The sequence below is a fragment of the Schistocerca americana genome, chromosome 4 (assembly GCF_021461395.2).
Source record: "Schistocerca americana isolate TAMUIC-IGC-003095 chromosome 4, iqSchAmer2.1, whole genome shotgun sequence".
In the NCBI taxonomy this organism is placed as follows: domain Eukaryota; kingdom Metazoa; phylum Arthropoda; class Insecta; order Orthoptera; family Acrididae; genus Schistocerca; species Schistocerca americana.
Genome location: NC_060122.1, coordinates 766349604 through 766373519, shown reverse-complemented (window position 1 = coordinate 766373519; position 23916 = coordinate 766349604). Strand labels below are relative to the sequence as shown.

General features: G+C 42.5%; 1 protein-coding gene across 1 annotated transcript in view; it reads left to right on the top strand.

The window, feature by feature from the left end:
* Positions 1–23916, top strand: part of LOC124613200 (glycine-rich protein DOT1-like) — a 59891-nt gene that overhangs the window by 20921 nt on the left and 15054 nt on the right. The window contains exons 2-4 of the mRNA XM_047141862.1: positions 7133–7200; positions 16204–16460; positions 20246–20341. Coding sequence (XP_046997818.1) covers positions 7133–7200; positions 16204–16460; positions 20246–20341 — 421 coding nt within the window. The remainder of the gene's footprint in view (positions 1–7132; positions 7201–16203; positions 16461–20245; positions 20342–23916) is intronic.

Below are 23916 nucleotides of genomic sequence, written 5' to 3'. Positions count from 1 at the left end.
TTTAACAAAGAAATAATGTGAACTCACATCTCTGCTTGACACAAGAAGTGTGGATCATCGTTGACGACGGGACGTCATTCTACTGGTTGAAAAAAAAAAAATAATGGAGCACTGATGAACTGGGGAGGCCTTTGCTCAGAAATATTTAACCGTATTTTTTTACAAAATATTTTCATTAATTTAAACGCCGATGCTATTCACTTTGAGTTTTGAGGATTTTACTGCCACTGTAACAAACATTAGTCAGAACATTAAAACTGCCTCCCGTAGTTGACGTATTAACTCCATGCACAAAAGAAAGATGAAACTACTGTTCGAAACAGCAGATTGTGTTAGTGATCGTTCCCAATAAGAAAACCGTCGACGCGATGAGATGGAAATGCAATGATATGTCAGACGGTGGAGAGCACTATAGTCACTATTAGACTCGAGGTCACTCCAAGCCTCAATTTGTTTTTTGGCAAGCTCGTACATTCATCTAAGTAATGGTGCGCTGTATAAGCGTTTCCGTCTCAGTTCAAAGAGGAACAATAAAAAATGAAGTCCACAACAAAACAATAGTAAACAGGTGGCACATGTGCCAAAAAGTAATGATCACTCGTTTAATAGCGTGTTGGTCCATCTTTGGAATCCCAGCGATTCTGCTTGCCATGGATTAGAGTCCTTGGTAGGTTTCCGGAGGTCTGTGTCGCCGGATGTCAAAGCATACGTCACCGATTACTATAGACTACAGGCCGATTATCTATGGGCGCAGAGATGGCGCCTGGTTGCATCCCAGATGCGTGCAAGCAGTTTCAGATCAGGCAGATGTGATGGCCGAGACATCAATGTGAGATCACTAACATGTTCCTCAAACCACTACAGTATGATTCTGGCCTTGTCACACGGACAGTTACCCTGCTGGAAGATGCCGTCACCATCGAGGAAGACATCAAGCGCGAATGGGAACGCAGATGGTGCGTAATGGTATTCATGTGTTGCACAGTTCTCATGGCGCTTTTGATTACAGCTACAGGTCCACTGAAATCCAGGTGAATGTTCCCCATAGCGTAATACTGCGACCAACAGCCTGTCTTTGTGGCGTGGCGGTTGTTTCGGCCAGCATCTCGCCTGGACAACAGCATATCGGGACGCAGCTATCCACATAGTGTAACAAGTAAAGTGGTTCACTCGACCTACCAACACGCTTCCGCTGATCCACGGCCCATTCTCGATCATACCGTATCCACTGCAATCGTACTGGGTCAACTTGTCAACACGTAGGGGTCGTATCTTGCGGAGCCCCATCTTCAACAACAAGCGCTGAACGGCGTGCTCCGCAACACTTGTGACTACATCAGCATTGTATTCTGTCGTCAGGTCTCCCACATATCATCGTCTATCGAGGTTTACAGGGGGGGGGGGGGCAAGTTTCCAAGTCACGTGATGAGGCGTGACGTCCAACACCCTGTCGCCTAATCGTGATTTTACCGTTCTTCAACCACTTTCCGTAGACGTTCATGACAGCACCACGCGAGCAGCCGACAAGGTTCACTTTTTCCGAAAGCCCATTCCCAGACGCCGGGCAAGAGCCATCTGGACTTTGTCGAAGTCCCTTATGTCGTCGGATTCCCCCATTTGCGGCCTGTATCGTCGCTAAAATGATTCCACATTCGCCTCTGTCTCTGTTCCACTCATATACATTACTTAATGCGTCAGATTCCCGCTGTCTCCCGGTGCGTAGTGGTCATAACGACGTCTTGAGGTGTCAATTATTCTGCCGGACATCGGCGTTGTCCATACACAGTATTTCGACAACGTGACTCGTTTTCTTCATCCCGTGCTACCTTAAACTGTGAGATGAGTGGAACTGGTCCAATATTTGTGCCTACTGCCTCTCCTTTCTTTTGTCAGTTCTGGGAGTTCCATCTCCTGTCTGTCCCCACTAAAAGCGCCCTGAGACATACAGTCTTCGGCCCGGCGCATCTGATCACGAGCTGTCGTTCCGTTTTCGTCCGGTGCGCCTCCATGGTCGCTTCTTGGCGTTCCGTCTGTGATCCTTTCCCACTAGAAACTTCCTGAGACGTTCTTCCTTCGAACTGATGTGCCTAACCGCGACCTGGCGTTCAGGTCTATGCCCGGTACAAAAAATGGTTCAAATGGCTCTGAGCACTATAGGACTTAACTGCTGTGGTCATCAGTCCCCTAGAACTTAGAACTACTTAAATCTAACTAACCTAAGGACATCACACACATCCATGCCCAAGGCAAGATTCGAACCTGCGACCGTAGCGGTCACGCGGTTCCAGACTGTAGCACCTAGAACCGCACGACCACTCCGTGCCCGGTACACTTGGTGCTCTGTCTGGGACTCGTCCACGACTCCACATTCTCAGTTCTCCTTTCCAGACTTTGCTAAGACGCTATCTAGTGTCACGATTCGAGAGGTTTTTCACCACCTTTATTTCTATTGACACTCTTATAACACTGTTACGGTACCCGAAGTCTGTGCCAGACCATCCTTTTCTCGTAATTCATGGAAGATTAAATTCCAGACAATGCTCGGCGATGGTTGATTTAGTTGCCTGTCCCAGCCGTTGTGCCTCCGATGTTCTCGACTTCTAAGGTCCACTCTCCTAGTTCTTTGGCCGATGTACGACATGCCTCATTGACAAAGTGTATTATTCACGTTGTCAAAATATTGTGCACGGACGACCCTGATATCTGACAGAACATCCGACACCTCAAGATATCAACAGATACGGGGAAAGCTTGAAGAATTTCAGAGGTCACAATGTTTTGATTCATCAGTGTAGATTTCAGTACTTACGCATCCACCAGTAAATTTAACCACTGGTCATCCTCTTTTGATAAAACAGGTACAGAAGGGCATTGTAGAAAAAACGCAAAGGACAATGTCGGATTCTGGATCTCTGCTGTTGGGTCAAGCGTCTCAAAGATTTCACAAGGACTTAGTTTCTACCCCAGTGCAATACCAACACAAAACAGTGTTCTTTTAGTACGTGCACTGGCAACTTACTCTGAACGTTATGCCGGCTGCCAACCATTATCTTATCGAAAACATGGGGTGCAAAGGAAATATGATGAAACGTTTCCAATCTTCAAATACTTTGTTATCTTTACAGTGATGTGGGATAGTTTCTTGACATTTTTGGACTGCACTGCATTTGTTTTATCCAGGACGAAGTATTCGAAGATACGCTCCGAGAAAATTTGACGACGCCTTCTCCCGAGTACTCTTTTCAGTAAGTAGGAAAGTAAGGTAATCACAGCTCTAAGTTTTCGTTAGTACTCGAATCAACGTCGAACAGAATTAACAGTTGCCCGATGTTGCAGGAGCTGTCTCGTACAGATAGTGAAGAAATTGATTATAAGTTATTACAATTCACATTATAGAGAAAATGCGTCATATTACAAACTTACAGAGGTTACACCGTGGCAGACATCTCTTAAACTATTCATGAAGTATTATATTAATTAATTTGATAATTCCTATGGACACGTACAGTTACCGTCAAAAAGGACAGTATTAAATAAGTGCTAAGGTGCCTGCAAATTTAAATTTAGTTACCAGTTGCCAGTACTTGTGTGTCGAAAATTTGAGTTATTGCAATGTAGTGACACTCATTTGATTCAGTTTCTCATCCAGAATTTAAATATGAAATTCAAATAAGCTAGATATAAAGCTGGAGTGGTTGTGGTCCTGGCTTTCACTGCTATATAATCACACAACAACATACAAAAATCGTATAAAATTGTCTGTTCCAAAATATTGAACACAAAGACACACAACAACGAAGCCAACTAATTTTGTAAAACTTTTCTTAAAAAAAGTAATTTGAGTATACGTTTTTGTAGCATCGATCCACAACACCGGTTTACTCACAACACGGGAAATGAAATGTAACATTAAGACCAAAAGAACAGAAACGGATTCACTTTTACGTTCGTGACGGCACAATCACACTGTAACCATACAGTCATACTACATTATTCATAGCTAACTGGAACAATATCATCTACGAAGGACAATCTAGTGGTAATTCAGGTGATTAAATATTAACATAACAATGACTAATTATTCTAATTTTATACAGTACATCAGTACAGAGGAACAGATTTAAGTTTGGGTAAAATGTTCTGCATACACAAAAACACAGCAAAAATTTATTTAAGCACTATATTATTAATTAAGCTGTGTATTAAGTTACTGAGTCTACAAAACTGAGTAGGGTCTAACTGAGGTATAACAATTCCTTAACACGTTACGTAGAGCGTCTCTAGCTTCACCAATGAGCAGTTCCACACTCGCTTAATCATAATGCATTTCCTCGGGCAGTGGTGTGGGCATCTTCTCCGTTCCTATAATCCTCTTGATATTGCCCATTTACAAAGCTCAGCAATCTGTCAAACATCCGCTCGAATTCCTCAGTAGCCACATTCCTACTCCATGTGTTCATCATGCAACAAGCATTTTTTCAGACTAGCTTAGAAGCCCGGTATTGTCTGGGAGAATGGAGACTGCGTACCTCTTCCCAAGACCTCGTAAATGTGAAATTTATTTTTTACTTATAAAGCTTTTGTGTATACAACGTTTGAAGTAGGGCATTATAGCGTTAGAGACATGAGCAAAGAACTTGTTTGCATTGCTAACATGAGAGAGAGGTCCACGCCCGTTACACATGACGTCTGGTTTTGTGCTTTGTTTATGGTCATGGCATAACATAAACTCAGCGAAGAATTCTACACGTTCAAAGCGAAACAACAAACTGGTAGGAATATTGGGATTTTGGATGTACAAATTCGCTCCGCTGCGCCCCAGACCGTTAAAATTTCTGCTTCGACGGTGTTACGCTGGGAAGAAATAACTGGGAATCAAGCTATCTGAGCAGCGAAGTAATGCATGGAGCTCTTGATTAGAGTTAAGTCGCAACGTACTTTCGGAAGGAATTTCCAAAGCGCGAGTTAAAGCCTGATGTTCTCAAGCTGCAGAAAGTCTCGCTAGATTGGATTCTTGAGACCACGTAGTCCTCAGTCTCTTACTTTGTCTGGTGTATCCAGAAAGATTCGACCATTTTCTAGGCATTGTTATTAATAAATAGTGTAATGAGTAGACACCCAAATCACAAAATAAACTTAAGAAATTCGTTTTTCCCTCCTATCGAAAGAAGAAAAGCAATATCATTAAGTTTTTAATACACAAAGCTAAATCAATAAGTACGTTTATCCTAGCCAAGCAAATTCGATATTAGTTTATAATAATCAAGATAAGATTAGAGTGCTTAATTCGTCAAGATAAGAGTGCGGTGTTTAGTTCTATCACTGACATAATTTCCGAAAATTCTTCTGTCACTGAGAAAAAAAAAACTTTCCTAGGAAAGAAGTCGCAAAGGAAACTATTGAAAGGAGCTAGCAGTCTTATTAAATTTTTAATACTCAAAGCGAAATCAGTATACACGTATATCCTAGCCAAGTAAAATTGCTGTTACTTTGTATTCGTCAAGATAACGTTGCAGCCACTAATTTTGTCATTGACATAAACTACCGAAAATAAATCTGTCGCTGAGTTAAAAAACCAGCATCCCCGTCATTTGGCTCTTTGGTGTACTACGCCGTGATCAGTAAATATCCGAACCACTGACACTAAGCTGAGCAGAGGATTTTAGATAAAACTTTAAAATAAAATATCTTTTTCTTCATCATTAGATTTTAATGAAGTAAACCCTACACGTTGCCCCAAGCTACACTCAAGTTTGATGTGAAGACCCTATGGAATAATCATATTATTATTTATATGGATATAGAAGCGCTATAATGCTTTACTGACTACTTGCAAAATAACTTTTTTAGAAATATTTTCCAAAATACACGTTTTCATTTTTTTAATACATTTATATGGCAAACGATTTTACATATAAACACTTAAAATCTGAATACGGCAATTCACAAAAATTTAAACTGACATACTAAAAGGTGTTGAGTTACACAAACGGCCAACTAAAGGCGTTACAACCTTATCAGCTCGCGTGCTCCCTGATTATCAACGACGCTCGCAGACCCAGACGGTCACCCATTCAAGCCCAACAGGCTTAACTTCTGTGATCTGACAGGAATCGATGTAACCACTGCAGCAAGGCCGTTGACTTTTTAGTATTATAAGACCTCTGATAAAAGAAACACACTAAAATGTCACGACACACCGTTTGGGAAAACCAAACTTACATCATGAATAGCGGTGGAAGCTGGAAACCTAACACTGCGAAATTAGGCTGCAGAGAATGAGCACGCTGGCGTACCTGCGTGGCCTAAACTTTATAGCAAGCAACTAAGTAAACTTTACAGGCATACGGTGAAACATTTTATACAAACACACTGTAAAGGCACAAAGAGGAAGAAACCAAAATTAATGAAAGGAATCTAAAGCAGAACCGCTGAAAAACATGAAGTGAGTTAGATTATTAGTAACATCGTCATATAAAAATGTTAGTTCGTTTTTCACCTGACTGTAATAATCCGTAGGGATATGAATTGGAACGATCATATAGGCTATATGCCTGTGTGACAGTCAATTAAACAGGGAAAAAAGAAACTGCTTCAGACTGCAATTAAAAACTCTTGATTTTATTGTACCCCATCGATTTCGAAGGCTTCCAGGTTCTTCATCAGATGTACCTAATACACACAGCGCTGTATGTTCAGCTTTGGAACATGTCTGACCTGATATCCGTTATCCTTCAGTAAGGTGCATCAAGCACGAAGTGATGCTCCCAGCGACCTGCCACATCCGATAGTAGGACTATAAGTCCGGAAATCGATCATAGTATAATAAAATAAGGGCTTTTAACCAGCAGTCTGAGGCATTTTCTTTTTTTCCCTAATTAATTCGCACGACTACCTTCTCAATAGCTCCATTGTTTATAAATGTTTGGATCAATGTTTCTAAGGCAAATTTTTTTATCTTCTCGTCCTTCCTCTTGTCACATTCAGCTTCTAGCACTGACTCAGCTATATTTCCTGCAAAATGTTTCGCATTACGATTCCGTAAAAGGGCGCTGTTGATTCTTCGTCTTCATTCTCCAGAACGGCTGCTGAGCAAACACTGACTTGGCCGATGGTTTTTCCATGTCTACAGGTGAAACTGATTGTGGCGGCGGTCCTGTTCTCCGCTGCTGAGGCGGGATCCAAAGGAGACTACAAACAGTGAGTAGAGTCACCACTATCAACTTCTTTAACCATTACACTACCAATGGGACGTATGTGTTCCACGATAAGGTATCAAGCTCTATATGAGACGACTGTGTGGAACTGCACGCCATACAGCAAAGTGCCACATATCAGTGGATAGGTTTTGAGTCGTAGTACATACCATCGTATACGAACACCAAGGGGCAGGCGTGTCAGGACATGTACGAGAGAATCCTGAAAAGTAATGCCACCGAATTTTTTATGTGACAGACTTTAAAGCCTTTTAAATAAAACAAACTTTATTAACATTCTACATCTTCTTTCTTGAAGCCTAAAGATTTATTTCTCAAAAAAGTCATCTTTGATGACGACTCGCTTTTCCCCCAATGAGAGACCAGTTTGTTGGAACCGTCACTGTAGCATGTTTGACTTTATTGACGGAGCCACAACATCACCTCTGCTTGCACGGCTTCATCGCTGTCAAAGCGTACTCCCCGAAGGTGTTATTTAAGTTTTGAAATCAGATGAAAATCGGATGTGTCCAAGTCCGGATTGCATGGAGGATGGTCGATGACAGTGAACCCGAGGCATCGGTTTGCTGCAGATGTCGTAGCGCTCGTTGGTGGTCTCGCACGCTGAAGGAGAGGATGCTCTGTGTGTGGACGAACTATTCGGATTTGTGTTTCCAGTTTTTTGAGGCGTTCGCAACACGTTGCAGAGTTTATGGTTGTGCTTTTAGCCATGAATTCCAAATGCACCAGAACACTGTTAATATGACTCCAACTGCTGATGGTACGATTTTGAAATTTTTTGGCGTCGGTGATCCTTTGTGGCAAAACTCCACTGACATTCTCTTGTTTCCGGGATCAAAATGGTGGACCAAGATTTCATCACCAGTCGCAATGTCGTAAGGACAACCTCACATTCAAAACGCAAAAGAAATTGTTGAGAGATGTCCAATCTCCTCCATTTCACGCCAGGAGTGAGCATCCGAGGCACCCACCGTGCAAACAGTTTTCTGTACCGTAGTTATGCAGTGAAGGCCTGTACACACTCCCGTGGTATGTCACACTTATCTGAGAGCTGTGCAGTGTTATCTGTGATTTTCTCTGATGAGTTCATCAACCCGACTCCGCTGAGTCTCGTCGGTTGCCATACGCTGCCGTCCACTCCGATCCGTGTCACACATATTTAGGTTAGCTCCATCGTTTCCTTCATTACGGGCACCAGCAACCGGACGTCGTAGATTACTGATGTCGATACAATCATCACCGTACACAGTCTCCATTCTTTTACGTATGGAGCAAGCAGTAAAGGAAACAAAAGAAAAATTTGGAGTAGGTATTAAAATCCATGGAGAAGAAATAAAAAACTTTGAGGTTCGCCGATGACATTGCAATTCTATCAGAGACAGCAAAGGACTTGGAAGAGCAGGTGAACGGAATGGACAGTGTTTTGAAAGGAGGATATAAGACGAACATTAACAAAAGCAAAATCAGGATAATGAAATGTAGCGGAATTAAATCAGGTGATGCTGAGGGAGACACTTAAAGTAGTAGATGAGTTTTGCTATTGGGGGAGCAAAATAACTGATGATGGTCGCAGTAGAAAGGTAATTAAAATGTAGACTGGCTATGGGAAGAAAAGTCTTTCTGAAGAAGAGAAATTTGTTAACATCGAGTACAGATTTAAGCGTCAGGAAGTCGGTTCTGAAAGTATTTGTATGGAGTGTAGCCATGTATGGAAGTGAAACATGGACGATAAATAGTTTGGACAAGAAGAGAATAGAAGCTTTTGAAATGTGGTGCTACAGAAGAATGCTGAAGATTAGATGCGTAGATCACATAACTAATGAGGAGGTATTGAATAGAATTGGGGAGAAGAGGAGTTTGTGGCACAACTTGACAAGAAGAAGGGACCGGTTGGTAGGATATGGTATGAGGCATCAAGGGATCACAAATTTAGCATTAGAGGGCAGCGTGGAGGGTAAAAATCGTGGGGGGAGACCAAGAGATGAATACACTAAGCAGATTCAGAAGGATGTTGGCTGCAGTAGGTACTGGGAGATTAAGAAGCTTGCACAGGATAGAGTAGCATGGAGAGGTGCATCAAACCAGTCTCTGGACTGAAGACCACAACAACAACAACTTATTCCACTTGGAGACACGTTCTCTGCGGTTAGAAACTCAGTTACAGCGTGCTCTTTCTCACGCATCGACATATTTACGTTGCACACAGCTTTGTTACACGCTACAATTCGGAGACCTCTAGTGGCAGAAAGTTTCAATTTGCAACGAAGCGGGAAAGCTGACTGAGTAACAAGCATGACACGTAACATCTCACCAGATATTGAGAACAGAGGATTTCGTAGGAATTACTTTTCAGGACGCTCTCATAGACATATCAGCTCTGTGTTGTCACGTAGAGTTAGTGGTCGCCTGCACACAGGCAACTCAGTGAACGGACTTGCAGAGCGGGTTGCTGTCGCACCTTCCTGGATAATTCGTGTCAATGAGCTGTACGCGAATATTGACGTTTGCCGCGTCACAAAGGGTGCCCCTACTGAGCATCTGTAATGTGAATTAAGAACTTGGAGAGTTTCTCTATCCACTGATGTGTGTGTGTTTTCCGTATGCCTTGTAGTTTTTGGACAATCATCTTCTGATATCCCAGGGATACACTGTATGACCCATCCATCCCTGTGTTGGGAAACAAAGCAGTGGAAAATATTGTTTCATATTGTTACCTCCGACTACCACATTAACTGAAATAACCGTATATTAATCTGTTCCACTGCGAAAAGTGAAAAGCTTAACCAAATGTCACTAGACATAATAATACTTTGGTTGTTGTAGCTCTTCTTACTTCCGTGCTTGAGAAGACAAAACTGAAGAGGTATACTACCTTATGGAAAACACTATTTTATAGTTTTGCTGCAGCACTTAATGTGATATCTTCAGTGGGATTTTTTATTTTCTTTCTTGGTTATGCTATGTGAGTTTAGGCTCAAAATTATTTACATTTGCAAAAGGAGATATCATTAGGTGCGAAATACTTTGGATTAGTTTACATGAAGTGTACAGTCAAGATATATGTTCCCTAACTGAGATGTTGTGTGTTATTCATTTACGATATGTTTAAAAGTATTATTTTCAGATGAGATTTGGAAATAATTCCGATGTATATACTGGGTGGTTATAACTAAAGTGCAGTTACTCACACAGCACGGGAGTGGGCTGTAACTATCGGATGGCAGCGAAAATTGGTAGATATTCTAACGTCTTAAAGCGGAATTAGTTCCAGTTTAGACCATGAGGTGCAAATCTGGCGATGCGAATACAAGAAAGAAATATAGAAATGTTTCCATATGTAATGTATTAGGACCGAGGCGTGGGCAGAAAAGGTCAAACGAGTGAGAAAGGCGTAATGCGGATTCCTGCTGCTTACACAGTTCAATATGAGCACCGAAGCCGTGGAAGAGATGCTGTACAGCGCCAGATTCGCACCTGGTGGCCAAAAATGGAATTTTTTTCAGCGTAAATCGGTTACGCATTAACGCATTAGCACACGTACCAAGTTTCGCTTCCATACAATAATTACAAACCACAGTCGACCTCCGTGAGTAGCTCCACGCATATTATAACCAACCGGTATTTGTTTACATACCTCACATTATTAATTGTGTATGGTGGCAGCTTTAAGTGTGCCATACATACTACAGCTTGTCGTCTACAAATGATGAAATGTTTTCTATTTTTTGTCTGTCGTGCGTTTCCGACTGAGAATCACTACCTATCACATTATTTGGTGTTTTACTTACAGTTTTTCTGTGTTTTAGTGTTCGCTTGTCTGTGTCGTTTTTAAGTACTTATTTCGTCTACTGTTGTAGTTACCTCCTGTTGCACACGCATTTTATACAATTTGGTAGCCAAACAAACCGTTTCTGACGCCATTTCACATGTTGTTGAAGATATGTGGTGTTCATTTGTTTCGTTTCGTGTTTGTTTAGGTGTGGCGTGCCATTTAAAGTGGTGTTATCGACTGAGATATTTAGCTTACGTGTCTCTCTCTCTCTCTCTCTCTCTCTCTCTCTCTCTCTCTCTCTCTCTCTCTCTCTGTGTGTGTGTGTGTGTGTGTGTGTGTGTGTGTGTGAGTGAGTGAGTGAGAGAGGAGAGAGAGAGAGAGAGAGAGAACTGGGGTGGAGGAGAGAGCGAGTGCCGAGAGGGAGAAATAGGATGAGGAAGTGAGTTATGGGGAGGCAGGGAGAATGAGTGGTGTGGTTTATGGAGAAGAGAATATTATTTTAGAGGAGACCATATGCTGACTGGAGGAGATTCTCCTCGACGACCATTCAGCGAACGTTGCTGCGTATGGACCTCCGCTGCGCGCGCTTGATTCATGCAGCCATGCTGACTGCTGTTCTCTAGCAACGGAGTACGTCTACATCTACATCTACATGCATACTCCGCAATACACCATACGGTGCGCGGCGGAGGGTACCTCGTACCACAACTAGCATCTTCTCTCCCTGTTCCACTCCCAAACAGAACGAGGGAAAAATGACTGCCTATATGCTTCTGTACGAGCCCTAATCTTTCTTATCTTATCTTTGTGGTCTTTCCGCGAAATGTAAGTTGGCGGCAGTAAAATTGTACTGCAGTCAGCCTCAAATGCTGGTTCTCTAAATTTCCTCAGTAGCGATTCACGAAAAGAACGCCTCCTTTCCTCTAGACACTCCCACCCGAATTCCTGAAGCATTTCCGTAACACTCGCGTGATGATCAAACCTACCAGTAACAAATCTAGCAGCCCACCTCTGAATTGCTTCTATGTCCTCCCTCAATCCGACCTGATAGGGATCCCAAACGCTCGAGCAGTACTCAAGAATAGCTCGTATTAGTGTTTTATAAGCGGTCTCCTTTGCAGATGAACCACATTTTCCCAAAATTCTACCAATGAACAGAAGACGACTATCCGCCTTCCCAACTACTGCCATTACATGCTTGTCCCACTTCATATCGCTCTGCAATGTTAAGCCCAAATATTTAATCGACGTGACTGTGTCAAGCGCTACTCTACTAATGGAGTATTCAAACATTACATGATTCTTTTTCCTATACATCTGCATTCATGTACATTTATCTATATTTAGAGTTAGCTGCCATTCTTTACACCAATCACAAATCCTGTCCAAGTCATCTTGTATTCTCCTACAGTCACTCAACGACGACACCTTCCCGTACACCACAGCATCATCAACAAACAGCTGCACATTGGTATCCACCCTATCCAAAAGATCATTTATGTAGATAGAAAACAACAGCGGACCTACCACACTTCCCTGGGGCACTGCAGATGATACCCTCACCTCCGATGAACACTCACCATCGAGGACAACGTACTGGGTTCTATTACTTAAGAAGTTTCGAGCCACTCTGATACTTGGAAACCAATCCCATATGCTCGTACCTTAGTTAGGAGTCTGCAGTGGGGCACCGAGTCAAACGCTTTCCGGAAGTCAAGGAATATGGCATCCGTCTGATACTCTTCATCCATGGTTCGCAAGATATCATGTGAAAAAAGGGCGAGATGCATTTCGCAGGAGCGATGCTTTCTAAAGCCGTGCTGATGCATGGACAGCAACTTCTCTGTCTCAAGGAAATTCATTATATTCGAACTGAGAATACGTTCGAGAATCCTGCAACAAACCGATGTTAAGGTTATTGGTTTGTAATTTTGAAGATCCGTCCTTCTTCCCTCCTTATATACAGGTGTCACATGCGCTTTTTTTCCAGTCGCTCGGGACTTTACGTTGGGCAAGAGATTCGCGGTAAATGCAAGCTAAGTATGGAGCCAATGCAGTAGAGTACTCTCTGTAAAACCGAATTGGAATCCCATCAGGATTTATTTATTTTCAACCCATTCAGCTGCTTCACAACCCCAGGGATGTCTATCACTATGTCCTCCATACGGGAATCTGTATGAGACTGAAGCGGCGGTATGTTTGTACGATCCTCCTGTGTGAAAGATTTCTCAAATGCTAAATTTAAAATTTCAGCTTTCGTTTTGCTGTCTTCTGTTGCCAGGCCAGACTGATCAGTGAGTGACTGGATGGAAGCCTTCGACCCGCTTACCGATTTTACGTAAGACCAGAATTTGGGTTTTCAGCAAGATCTTTTGCTAAGGTATGACGGTGGTAGTGGTTGTATGCTTCGCGCATCGCTCTTTTTACAGCAGCACGAATCTCTACTAACTTTTGCCTGTCCTCATTCTCCCGATCTTTCTTGTACCGCGATTGCAACTGCCTTTGCTTCCTGAGCATTCTCCGAATTGCGGTGTTAAACCATGGTGGGTCTTTTCCGTCCGTAACCCACTTTTTTGGCACATACTTGTCCAATGCGTGATTTACAATGTTTTTAAAATTTGCCCATAATTCCTCCATGTCCATCGTACCGGAAGTAAATGAAGTCGATTCATTTCATGAAGTATGGAATTTGCACGCCAGTACTGCAACTGGACGTTCACTGAGTGGTGATGGGTGGTGTTTCCAGATGAATCTCGTTTTATGCTTCATCGGACAGATGGATGTTGGCGTGTGCTGCATGAAATGTCTGAAAGCAAGCATCTTGCAACAATCTTCAGAAGGGTCCAGGCTGGAGGAGGGATCATTATGATCTGGGAAATATTGTCGTGGTATCCCCTGGGTGATTTTGGAAGCCACAATGAGTCACAAAAGTATGCATCTATATTTGGGAATCACATCCACCCCAATACGCAGTTTGTTTTTCCTCGGCAGGATTACAGGGCAATGCACCGTGTCACACAGCTCGCCGTGTACGTGCGAGGGACACCAGGATGTGTTTACCGTAGTCTCCTGGCCACGAAACGCCCCGGATTTAAACCCAATCGAAGATCTGTGGGACCACCTCGATAGAGCTGCTCGCCCCACGAATCCTCCACCGGGAAACCGAGTGCAGCTGGCCATTGCACTGGAATGGGCATGGCTTCACATTCCTGTCAGTACCACTCAGAACCTGACTGACTCTCGTCCTGCACGTCTCGCGTCCGCCGCTCGTGGTCGTGCAGTAGCGTTCTCGCTACCCGCGCCCGGGTTCGATTCCCGGCGGGTTCAGAGATTTTCTCTGCCTCGTGATGGCTGGGTGTTGTGTGATGTCCTTAGGTTAGTTAGGTTTAAGTAGTTCTAAGTTCTAGGGGACTGATGACCATAGCTGTTAAGTCCCATAGTGCTCAGAGCCATTTGAACCTGCACGTCTCGCAACGGACCGCGCTGCAAAAGTCGGTTATTCGAGCTTTTCACAGTTAGTCACATTAACGTGACTAAACAGTGTGTATTACGCTTCATAAACAGGTAGACCTACCAACATTTCTTCGGCGTTCATCCGGAGTGACATCTCACAATTTTGGCCCATTAAGTATGGAATGTTAAATATTATCTACTGGGAAGTCCTAAATAAGGTCACAATGCCGGTCCGATACTCCATAAACTCGTATTTTCTTCGCTGAGTGACCGTGCGGAACTGTATCGAATGTCTTCCAGAAGTCAAGGAATCTGGCAGTAATTTACGGAATCTCTACCTACCATCCTCTGGTTTGTTATGGGCGAACAGAGCGGTCATGTGAGATAAATGGCCATTGCCATTGCCATGAGATAAATGGCCATGGCCATTTTTTAGGGGGGGAGGGGGAGGGATGAGGAGGTGTGGAAGGACAGAAAATGAGTTCAAAAGTAAATGAATAGACCTCAGGAACCGTATGGTTCAAATGGATCTGAGCACCATCTGAGGTCATCAGTCCCCTAGAACTTAGAACTACTTAAACCTAACTAACCTAAGGACAGCACACACATCCATGCCCGAGGCAGGATTCGAACCTGCGACCGTAGCATTCGCTCGGTTCCAGACTGAAGCGCCTAGAACCGCTCGACCATACTGGTCGGCCAGGAACTGTATGAAATTAAGAAAATGGCTCCAGTGTCGAAAGCTGATGTTAACGGCCTCGAGGATGATGTGCTGCTCACGCTCCTGCGACGAATACCTGCAACGTGTGTGGCGGGGAATGGGGAAACAACCCTTCCCATCGCTTTACTGGTCGTCCGAAACATATTGCCTTACTGCTAGACTTCATTTTCTACCTTATGTTTCGTTGTTCACTGTTTATGCTGTGCCATTTCGTTTTATTTTTTACGGACAGCACCTACGCGAAAGAGTAAAATGGTATCAAACGTGCATGAAGACATCACACATCCATTGTAAGAAAGAAATGGACGGCCGGCCGGTGTGGCTGAGCTGTTCTAGGCGTTTCAGTTTGGAACCGCGCGACCGCTACGGTCGCAGGTTCGAATCCTGCCTCAGGCATGGATGTGTGTGATGTCCTTAGGTTAGTTAGGTTTAAGTAGTTCTAAGTTCTAGGGGACTGATGACCTCAGATGTTAAGTCCCATAGTGCTCAGAGCCAAAAGGAATGGACAAAAACACTCTAACATTAGTGATGTCCTGACTGAATAAAAGGAAACGTGTTTCGTGACGCAGAAATGTATTTCAATAATAGTTGCGTATCCGGTGTCATTATTAGATGGAATATCTGCTATCATGTACACACCAACGAAGCACCTGACCGATATTACCCGGGTAGTATTGCCATACCTAAGAAGTGAGACCATTTAATATATTTACGTCACCTGTACCTCAAGTCGAACAGTATGAAAGTAATCAGAATTACGGTGTTGATATACACACGATCCATCAAAATGTTTTTTGAAAGGCTCATAATAATCTGTTCTAGATGTCGCAATGGACACGTGACTCGTTGCCTTATTTCTGTTGCACATTATTCTCAGCAAGGGACAGTAGATGTGCTTCCAATAATGCCGTCCACTGTACTGGAACTGGGCTCAAACTACATTACAATGTGCGGAGTTTAAGATCAGCAAGTAATGAATCATTTCTATTTATGAGCTGAGGACATTTTATAAGTACAGTATCATCCTCTCCACTGCGCAGTGTGCACTTCAAGATTTACGTGCCGAAGTTCATCAAGCACAAGCACCACACGAAAACGGTGCTGATCCACGCTGGAGGCGGCGGCGGCGGCGAGTCGGTGCACATCGAGGGCGGTGACCACCACGGCGGGGGCGGACACGTGCAGCTGCCGCAGCACGGCTTCAGCTTCGGTGGCGGACACGGCTACGTCATGGGCGCCATCCACCACGTGCCTGACTCCGGCCACGGGGGCGGCATCATCGGACACGGATACGGCGGTGCGTATCCCGCCACTGCAGTCAGCGCCTCCTCCTGGTCATACATAATCTTCATCTTACCTCTCCTTTCTTACATTTCATGCCGCTTCCTTTTGCCAGTACTTTCTGCTCCATGACCCTTCTCTTACTTTCTCTACTTCCAATTGTTTCTCGTAAATCTTTGTTCCTCACAAATCACTTCCTTCTCCCTCACCTCTCTGTCTCTTCTTACTTAATCTCTTCGTCTTCTTACTCAAGTTTCCCGTTCATATTTTAACTTTCTCTCCCTCCTCTTCAGACTTTTTTGTTCTTCTTACTTTTCCTCCTGCTCAATGTTCTCTTTAGTTCAGTTCATCATCTCCTGTCGCTTATCTATTTCACCCTTGCACGTCCCCTTCCACCTCCTCCTTTTCCCGCTCACCTTCTTCCTTCTCATACCTTAGTTGCCATTACTTACCTATTCTTCACAATCATTTCCCTTCCAGTTTTCCTCATTATACCTGCTCCTCTTCCTTACATCTCCTGTTTTTTCTGGTGTCATTCTCAGGGGTACTGTCCTATTTCTTGTGTTCGACTTCATGCACAAAAGTAAGGAGAGCTGGGTTACAGAGTGGTGTGGCAGCTATCGTCATAGGAAAGCTGGACACGAGCAGAAATGATTAGCGAACAAGCGAACACAGTAAACAGAAGATTTACTCAATTTGCATATCTCCAAGCGTTCGAAGACTCATTACAAATAATGCAGCAGGAAATAGAGTCCAGCTCTCCATGTCTACAAGGAAGAGGCTCTCTGTACTGATGGAGTGGGAGCCATGATGAGGTGGCGTCAGCGTAGCATCGTAGTAAAGAGGCTCCGTGTCTACAAGGAAGTGGCTCTCTGTACGAATGATCGAGTCGGAGCCACGAGGAGGCGGCGTCTGCTTAGCATCGCAGCGAAGAGGCTCTAAGTGCGAGTGGCAGAGACCACTCGTTGTACAGAGCCGCTGGAGGAATGACTCATCAGGCATGCTCCATTGGGTCCGCCAGATCTCACATGACTGCTGTCACTACCTGACAGGAACTTGCAGTTCCACTGCAAATTAAAGGCGCTGATAGGATGTTATCGATGTGTGATACCACAATGTTCGGGTGCATTCTGTTTTTGATGAAATCACTCCAATTGTCATTAAAACACACACACAGACACACACACACACACACACACACACACACACACACACACACACACACACACACAGTCACACACATACACACAAACTTAGTGATTATGCTAAGAACAGCAAAGTCGTGTAAGAAACTGCCTGAATTCGGAAAAGTGTCATTATCGGCTGCAGTAAAACTTGATACTGGGTGGGATTAATAATGAGTATATTAATGGCATCCTTGTAAATATCAGTCACGGGAAATGTTCACCTCCGCTTGTATTGATGCAGAAGGGGAAAAAAATTAGAAAGGTGCTTGAAGACGAATTGCTAGGATAGTATGAAGAGGGGACTATGCAAGTAAATCATTGAAGTTCCACGAACTTTTCTGCACGTGAACATCTGATGCTGACAGCTGCTTTCCGAACCCAAACTAATGACGGAGTATCTTCGAAAGATACGCTCTCTTGTTCAACAGGGTAAAACCTTGACTACAGCTGATTTACGATTGGCAGCCTTCTCCGATTACTGATGGTTTCTGCTTCATCAAGTGGATATGGAGAGTATAATACCAGCCTGGACGGAGGTCTTTAATTTGTTTCTCGGGAACTGGGAATTTTTTGATGAATGGAAACTAAGCATAGTCCGTTGTGTACCTAAGAATGAAAATCGTCGTTCGCCGGTTTCTACCAACCAATCAGCAGTTTACATATTGCAACCAGAATTTTGGAATGTATTGTTCACAAAAAGAAGTTTATTACTTTGACACATTCAACCTGTGTGACAAATATGAGTCCAATTCTGTAAATACGGCAGCACGAGCACTGTAGTAGTTATCAGATGATCTGAAATATGACAGAGAGCAAACAGTTAATGTTATTAGACTTTAATAAAGCATTTGAAGCCATCAATCATCAGGTACTTCTCACAAGAATGTGATAGCTTTCAGACAGTATACAGACGTGGTTTGAAAGCTATTAGAGAAATAAAGAGAAGGGTATCACGCCCAGGAATGAAAATTCGTCATCGAAGCAAGTTTTGTCAGGTGTCAGACTTGGGGCCTCTTTTGTTCTCCTTATATGTCAGTGACATCCCGTATGTGTCGTTCTGTAAATATGACCTGCTGCTTTACTTAGAAGGGACCTGAATATACCAGTACTGCCATCCAATCGACTAACATTGACTTGGGTTCGGCCCTCCGTTGGCTGTGTTAAGCTGAGCCTAAAATAAAATGCGAAGAACTCTCAGGTAATTTTGGTTTCACATCAGAAGTTCATTAGAACTGAACCGTGCAAAAACCTGTCCTCTATTCTTTTTCATGGTTTCCTAATATCTCATCTAAAAACGCCGAAGTACTTTGCATGAAGAGCGAAGCTGAACAGAAACCACTGTCGGCACTGTAGGAAGACTTTCTTCCTCCCCCTTCAAAAATGTCGGATCATATTTCATCACAGTGAGAGAAAACTGTGTATTCATTCACTCTGCCGAACATACAGTACTGTTGTATAATGTAACACGATACTTCTAGTGAATACTCTGGACGATTAGAACTAAAGAGAAATTCTTTTGTGAATTACATCCGCAACATTACTTCTCTTTGACCTTTGTCAATGCTTCTTACAAGGATTGTTGCGACTGGACAAGTTAGATAACTATAAAGTGCTATATGTCCTTCATTAGTTTCTGGGCACACGCTAATCCCGCCTAGTAACAGTATCTATTATCTCAACATGTTTAAAACGACTCACTTATCTAGTAATGTGGTTGTAAGAATCCACTTAAAAACAATCTACATTCTCCAGTGCAACTGTCCGTCCCGAACCTAACTATCCTGTACTCTAAGCACAATTTTAATTATTGTTGCAAACAAGAAAAGACTAAACCACTTCCTTTTGTCATCATAATTTAATTCCCAAAATTAGCGTAATGTTCATTCACTCACCCGATTTCTTTTTTTGCTTCTACCATCATTGTTCCTACCCCAAACCCGCCCCACCCCCTACTCACACCTCTCTCACCGTTCATGTCTATTGTTGTCACAGCGCACAGTCTTGATTCTGTTCCTGTAAATTATCTCTGTTCTTCTGCCCTTTTTCTCTTTACGTGCTTACGTAAGCAGTGATTTTTTTCTGCTGAATTTCAAATAAATGCACACTTATTCTTCCAGTTCTTTTTCTTTTTTCTTGTATCTTCATTAATTATGCTCTACCTCATTACTCTTTCTCTCTCATCTCTGCTCGTATAACCACTGATCACGGGCCACAGTCTAAATTTGGCTCTAATGTATCTTTTTCACCAACATAAACCGCCTAGGTTTCTACTATAACTATTACTGTTATCGCTGTTTGTGTCACGGCTATTTCTGAATGTTGTGTCCCATGCTACACATAAGCAACCTTATAAAAAATCCGTGCCGTAATAGATATATTGCAACATATGAACAACTCCTATTTCGGTGTGACAGAGAGCCTTTTGAGCATAATATTCTCAGGATAAATAAATGAATAACTAATTAAAAAATAACATGTATAAAAAGTGTTTTCACTTACGAAATCATCGCATGGTAAATTACGTCATAATTATGACCCTAGCAAACAATTGCCTTTAACACATTTGCTTACCTGTGGAACAAGGAGAAAATAAAAGGCTGGTTTTCGTGTGCAGATGGCGGCGGCTTGTCCCACTCCGTGAGTTCGCACGCTGCTCTTCTGAGCCATGGCGTCACGCACTCCATAGGACACCACAACTTCGGCGACTCTGGTAAGTACACACAGTACGAAGCACAGCACTGAGAAGCTCATTGTTAAGAGAGCACCGCCTAGACACAGAGAGAGTGAGAGGGGGGGGGGGGGGGGAGGGAGAATGAGGGAGGAGGGATTTCTATTTCGAGCTATAGAGAGGAAGGGAGGGATTTCTAATTCGAGTCATTCAGAGTTATTGTAACTCGTTTATAAATACGATACTTTAACTCCCTGAGCTGTTGATGCTTAACGCTTCAGACGCGTTTCGCTATTTTACACGAAGTCGTTCTTGCGCGTCACCTGCGAGCATTTTAGGCAAATTCGCGTCGAAATTGTTCGTTTTTAGGGTTCCTTACCTCAATCGGTAAAAACGGATACCTTGTGGGTAGATCACTTTGTTGTACGTCTGTCCGTCTGTCTGTCTGTCTGTCTGTTAAGAACCGTTCTTCTCAGGAACGGGTAGAGGAATCAAGTTGAAATTTATATCCAACAGTAAGGTGTACGGTTCCGTGGCGGTGTAAAAAATTTAAGCTTGTAAGTCAGTGCTATCAAAAGATACGGCGGTGTGTAGAGGCCTCCTTTTTCTCAGTAGTTGGTAGAGATATAAATTTGGAAATTATATCAAATACTACGGTGGATGGTCCCTAAATGATTTACGATTCTAAGTCAATGCAATCAAAAGATACTCCATGTATGTAACATATTTTGGTACTCCCAGACCCGCTAATCAAAACCTGTAGACGAACTCTCTACCTAGATGTCGGGCCTGGTTGTCTAGTTGTGCTGGCACGGTGGCTCAGCGTTTTCGATCAGAAGGCTGGCTACCTCCTGTATTAAAATAATGCAAAAAATAAATAAATAAAAAAACTGGGTGAAGTATTCAACGATGAATTTGAAGGTGTGTCACATGGCGTCCGCCCAAACCAAATGACGGGAACAATAATGGAAAATGCACTTGTCTAGAAACCGGGAGGTCGTCGGATCGAATCACGGACGGGCCACAAATTTGGCAGTCTTCGTTGGAATCGAGCCGTCACCTCTCAACTCTATGAGGAGTCGTCAAAAACAACACGTGGTTCGGTTTTCACGGTAAACTGTAGGTACCCTGTCCCTAGTTAGATAAATCGGGTACGGGACACGCAAGTTGCTCAAGTGGCTTCCAGTAGATAGACTTGTACCGGGAAATTGAACCACATAAGGTTATTCTTGGTATCTACAAACATAATTAACTTTGTACTGAACCCTCAGACCGAATGTCCTAATCGCACGTTTCCGGAGTTTTGATTTGTTTTTTGTTTTTGTTTTTCTGTCAGACTGTTGCGTGTACTATAAAATAATAAAAAAATAAAAAATGTTCAGATATATGGAAATAATGAGATTAATATTAAGGCGTGTCGGACAAGCACAATAAGCTAAGCTATGCTTGTAAATGGGTAAACAATCTTTATATATTAGTTCCACATAAACGAAATTTTCTTTCTCTTGTTGTACTGTAGATTTTTGCTTACCAATTAATAATACTAGGTCCGATCGCAGTATCCACCTACAAAATCTTGACCGTGTCCATCATTCCTTTCGTAATCGGATCTTCGTAATAACTGCGAAGTACACAGTTGGGCTCTTGTATTTTTATATATTCCAGTGCTACTTGGAATAATAACTCAATTTTTCACTGGTGAAATACTACTATAATATTTCTTCTACACACATCAAAAATACAGACTTTTTACTTATTCTCACAACCAAAATGGCTACCACCGATCTCGCTATAAAATAAAGTACGTCTACCTTCGTTCATTAACAGAGAGCGAGTCCTTCTTCTTACCGAGGAACAGGAAAAACATCCTAGTTTTTTAACGCTTGGAAATCAAAAATACATGACGGTAGGCCCAGGCTCTACGCTGGACTACCGCTTCACCTTTTCTGTTTGCCATTGAAGGAAACGAAAAAATGAAAACAAGAAATGCAAAACGTATTAAAATTGCCCCCCCCCCCTACTGTATACTGTTGGAAATGAGACTCTTTATTTAGGGAGACAGTATAGCACACCGTGTAGTTTAACAGTTCATTGATGACCTAATCACCAGTTTATACGAAACTTTAGCAGTTATCGTGAAAACCGTTAAAACTGGTGACGAGATCACCAGTAATAATCTCAGTTACACAATGCAAAAAGAACAAAGACTGATAAGACTAGAAAACAAACAATACAAATGTGACTTTGCAGGCAATGGTGGCAAGCGAAGTGAGACTTTCGACTTATGGTCACATGGAGAGAAAAACACGCTATTTGATAGGACATATAAAATTAACGATATGTAAGTTTTGTATTTTGAATTCCACAGTTAAACGTTTTTGAAAAGAATTGTTTATTTTTCATTTCTGCCACAATAATTGTCAGATATGCATTTACTCAACCACTGTTCACCGATTTCGGCTACAAGCCAGTTTTTAGTGACAGCATTCTTTCGTGGCCACTTTCCAACAAACAATTTGTGTTGCTCCTGTCAACACGAAAGCAAATCGAGACACACACAAAGACAGCACTCACTCCTGTCCCTCCCCCTCCCCCCCCTCCCTCCCCACACACAATAGTACAAGTTTACATCCAATTTACTTTCGCTGTTGATGGAAAGACAAAAGGAATGTATGATGAGGTAAAAGAAATTATTCACGTAATTAATGTAGCGGACAACACTGATGAGTGACTGGAATTCGGTAATGATAGGAAGAAGAAAACAGAAAATGGTAGGAGAATATGAACTGGGGAAAAGAATTGAAAGAGGAAGTCGCCTTGTAGGATGTTGCACAAAGGATAATTTAATCATAGCTAGCACGATTTAAGAATCGTGGAAGAAGGTTGTACACGTGGAAGAGAATTGGAGACACTGGAAGTTTCTCGATAGACCATTTAAAGGTAAGACTGTGATTTCAGGACAACATTTTAAACTGCAAGACATTTCCAGTAACAGATGTGAATTGTGACCATAATTTATTGGTTATGTACTGTAGATTGAAACTGAAGAACTTGTAAAAAAGGTAGCAAATTATGGAGATGGGACTTGGCTAAGTTGAAAGAACCAGAGGTTGCAGAGAATTACAAAAGAAGCATTAGGCAACGATTGATTAAAACATGGAAAAGGAATACAACAGAAGACGAATAGGTAACTTTGAGAGATGAAACAGTGAAGGCACTAGGGGATCAAACAGGTAAAAAGATAACGCCTAGAAGAACACCTTGGATGTAACAGGAGGTACCGAATTTGACTGATGAATCGAGAAAATATAAAAACGCAGAAAATGAAGAGGTTAAAGGCTATATAACTGTCTAGACTTGGCTAAGTTGAAAGAACCAGAGGTTGCAGAGAATTACAAAAGAAGCATTAGGCAACGATTGATTAAAACATGGAAAAGGAATACAACAGAAGACGAATAGGTAACTTTGAGAGATGAAACAGTGAAGGCACTAGGGGATCAAACAGGTAAAAAGATAACGCCTAGAAGAACACCTTGGATGTAACAGGAGGTACCGAATTTGACTGATGAATCGAGAAAATATAAAAACGCAGAAAATGAAGAGGTTAAAGGCTATAT